Consider the following 3,258-nt stretch of genomic DNA (forward strand, 5'->3'; position numbering starts at 1 on the left):
ACTTGCCAGGCAAGCACTTATTCTACTAAGCCATTTCCCCATCCCTCAGAAGTTTTTTTTAAATTTTTTTTTAACCTGCTTTCATATATACATACATATATATAACTTTCTTTCATATGCCACTATATACTAAGCTTTATTCTACTACAAATAGCTTAAAAGGTTTCTCTTTTATGGAAAACAACAGCCAATCTTATACCAGACTGACATCAAACATCATGTCAGATGAGGCCCTTATTGAAGATACTCAGAAAAAATTGGCAAATTATCAGCAATGTAAGGATTATGTCACAATTATATTCCTCCCCTGATCCTAACCCCTTCTACTTACTCCTGTCCATCTTAACTAATGGTGGTACACTGAAGAAAAACTAGCTTCTGAAGATTCAGACTTGAGTTCAAATCTTGACTCTGCCAGTTATAAATTACATGATCTTACACAAGTATCTGAGTCCCCAAGTTCCCATTGCCTCATTTATAAAATGGGGGGTACTACTACCTGCTACACTGTTACTATGAAGAACAGTTTGCTGTGTTTAAAGTGCCTAGTACAATGCAAGAAATGCAAAACTGAGGTAATAGCAGCAGTCATCAAAAAATCTTCCAATCAGAGGTTTCCTAGCTGTTCTAATTAATCTCTAGTTTACTGTGACTGACTAGCTAGCAGTTACTTTAAAACTAAAAGTTGGTCAGATCAGAGAAGCACTATATCTTGTCTATGAGTGTACTCTGAGTGAAAAGTGGAAGAATGCCCATGTTCAGTTATGATTAAACATAAAATGCTCCTTAATAAGGTTGCTCCAGGAATCCTGCCACTTGCCTTATTTTCTCCCTGTCTCTGAATCACTTCCATCATTATACATATGCCATTAACTCTTCTACTAAAGACAAAAAAAGAACTCTAGACCCCCTCTCCTTCTCTGGATGGCACCCACTTTAAGGAAAACTTAAGGTCTTCCTGTATCCACAGTCGCCAATCTCTCTTCTGTTCTCTTCTGTGTCCATTCCACCCAGACTTTCTACCACTGTCCCACCCATGACCCTCAGAGGCCTGCACTCGGGGTGTACAGTGCTCATAGGGTGTGTCTTCTCACCAGCATTCAAGCAATCCTTTTGCCTTCAAATGTTTTCTACTTCTATCATTCCAAGCACCATTATGATTTCCTTGCCTGTTGTTAAGGAAATCATTGTTACTTTTTCCTCACTCTCTGATCTTTAAACCTTAGGCGTACTCTAGGGCTCCCTCCTCAGACCTCTTCTTCTTTCTCTCTATCCTCATTGCTTTGGTGAGTTTATGTGATCTCCTGGCTTGAAACAACATCCACACACTGATGAAATTTATGTTCCTACCCTGAACCTCCCCCTGAATCTCAGGCTTTTGTATTTAACTGCTTACTTGGCTCTCCATGAGGCTATCTAACAAACATCTCAAGCTCTGCAGTCCCAGATGGAGGCCCTGATATTACCCTCAGCACTTCCTCACACACTGGTCCACATTCATTCGCTAGTTGCTCAAGCCAAGGTCTGGAGACATCCTTGACTTCACGGCCCTCCCACTCCACATCCAACGTCTAACAATCCCCACTGACCTCACCTTAGAAATATACCTAGAACCTTTTTTCATCATCTTCACCACTGCTATCTATCTCAAATTACTACCCATTCTCACTTGACCCGAAGAGCCTGGTCCACAGAACTTCCTACCAGTTATTTTAAAAGAAGAAAAAGAAACTGATAATTCTTGAAGTATAGGTTTTTAGTTTGGACTATAAATTTTATGTACCTACATATACATAGTAGACATAAACACACATGTACATTTAAGTTCCCGGGATGTTTTCTAAAACCATGTAAATAACATATTTAAAAATAGTTAAAATAGTTAAAATTTTACAAGGGTATTTATATATATGGTTATCAAACACCACAGGAAGTTGCTCCAAATTAATAATTTCATTAAACAAGTAGCTAACACCAATTTACACAGAATCAACATTAGCTAAGAACTAGTCATTATATTTGAAAAACTTATATTACTCATTATTATCATTATTATTTATGTATTTGGCACAGGGTCTCACTATGCAGCTCAGACTCATTGTGATCCTCCTCCTCACTGCTGGGATTACAGGCCTGCACCACTATGCCTGGTCTCAGCATGCCCAGGCGTGTGGCTGGCATGGCCTATGGTGCAGAGGATCGAACCCCGGCCACTGTGCTTGCCTAAGCAGGCGCTTAGTCTGCTGAACTATCTCACTGGTCCTCCTTATTATTTAATAGTAATGAGAAGTTGCCTAGATACTGGTAAGAATTTAGTCACATATTCTGCCATTACCTTTTAAGACAAGATCAAAATATATGAAAATTTGAAAACCAGAAAAATTTATGCAACAGAAAGTAGTAAGATGGGGCTGGAGAGATGGCTCAGTGGTCTAAAGCACCTACTTGGAACAAGCTTGGCAAAGCACAGGGACCGCGGTTCGATCCCCCAGCACCACATGCCAGCCAGCCCCGCCCCCTGGTGGGCTGAGCTGGCCCCCCCCCAACACAGTAAATAAATGTTAAAAAAAAAAAAAAAAGAAAGTAGTAAGAAACAGCCAGATGCTAGTTACAAGACTACTGTTACTTACTGTGTGAACTCCTAAAGCTTTCCAGACTGCAAAGCTGCTCACGCCAACCCCACACCAGGCATAAAGTGAGCCCCAGCCCAGGGCTCGCAAGGCAAGAGAAGACCCACTCTCTGGTAAGGCAGCTGTGGCCACACTCCCCTGCAATGAAGAAGAAAGACTTGACTAAAACCAATCTGTTCTGAAAGGATAAACAAACTGGGTGCACGCTCTGCATAAGTAACATGAAACATCCCAGAGGAGCCCAAGATCAAACAGTAGCTTTGCACTTAATAATGTCATGATTTTTCTGACCTACACATAAGGTTATGTAAGACACTGTGCCTATCAATTCTTTCAGAAAAACCTTAGAACATTTGCACTAGAAGAACATTAATTAGCTAATCTATTAAGAAATAGCAAATCTTTAACATCCTGTCTTCCATCTGTAAAGAAATTGTCATTTACTAAAGTCCTATTTTATAGACATTTTCTTTATAATGCTCAATTCATTTTCATAGTAAAAGCTTTCCTTCTATTTTTTTTTTTTTTTTTTTTTTTTTTGGGGGGGGGGGGTTTTTTTTTTTTTTTTAAAGGAGGTTTTTTTTTTTTTTTTTTTTTTTTTTCCTCCAAATGCCTTCAGGACAGGTTT

General features: G+C 39.3%; 1 protein-coding gene across 1 annotated transcript in view; it reads right to left on the reverse strand.

The window, feature by feature from the left end:
* Tmem242 (transmembrane protein 242) overlaps positions 1-3,258 on the reverse strand; it is a 26,429-nt gene that overhangs the window by 18,499 nt on the left and 4,672 nt on the right. The window contains exon 3 of the mRNA XM_004628503.2: positions 2,631-2,768. Within this exon, the coding sequence (XP_004628560.1) occupies positions 2,631-2,768 (138 nt within the window). The remainder of the gene's footprint in view (positions 1-2,630; positions 2,769-3,258) is intronic.

This window comes from Octodon degus, unplaced genomic scaffold (genome assembly GCF_000260255.1).
Source record: "Octodon degus isolate 3935 unplaced genomic scaffold, OctDeg1.0 scaffold00024, whole genome shotgun sequence".
In the NCBI taxonomy this organism is placed as follows: Eukaryota; Metazoa; Chordata; class Mammalia; order Rodentia; family Octodontidae; genus Octodon; species Octodon degus.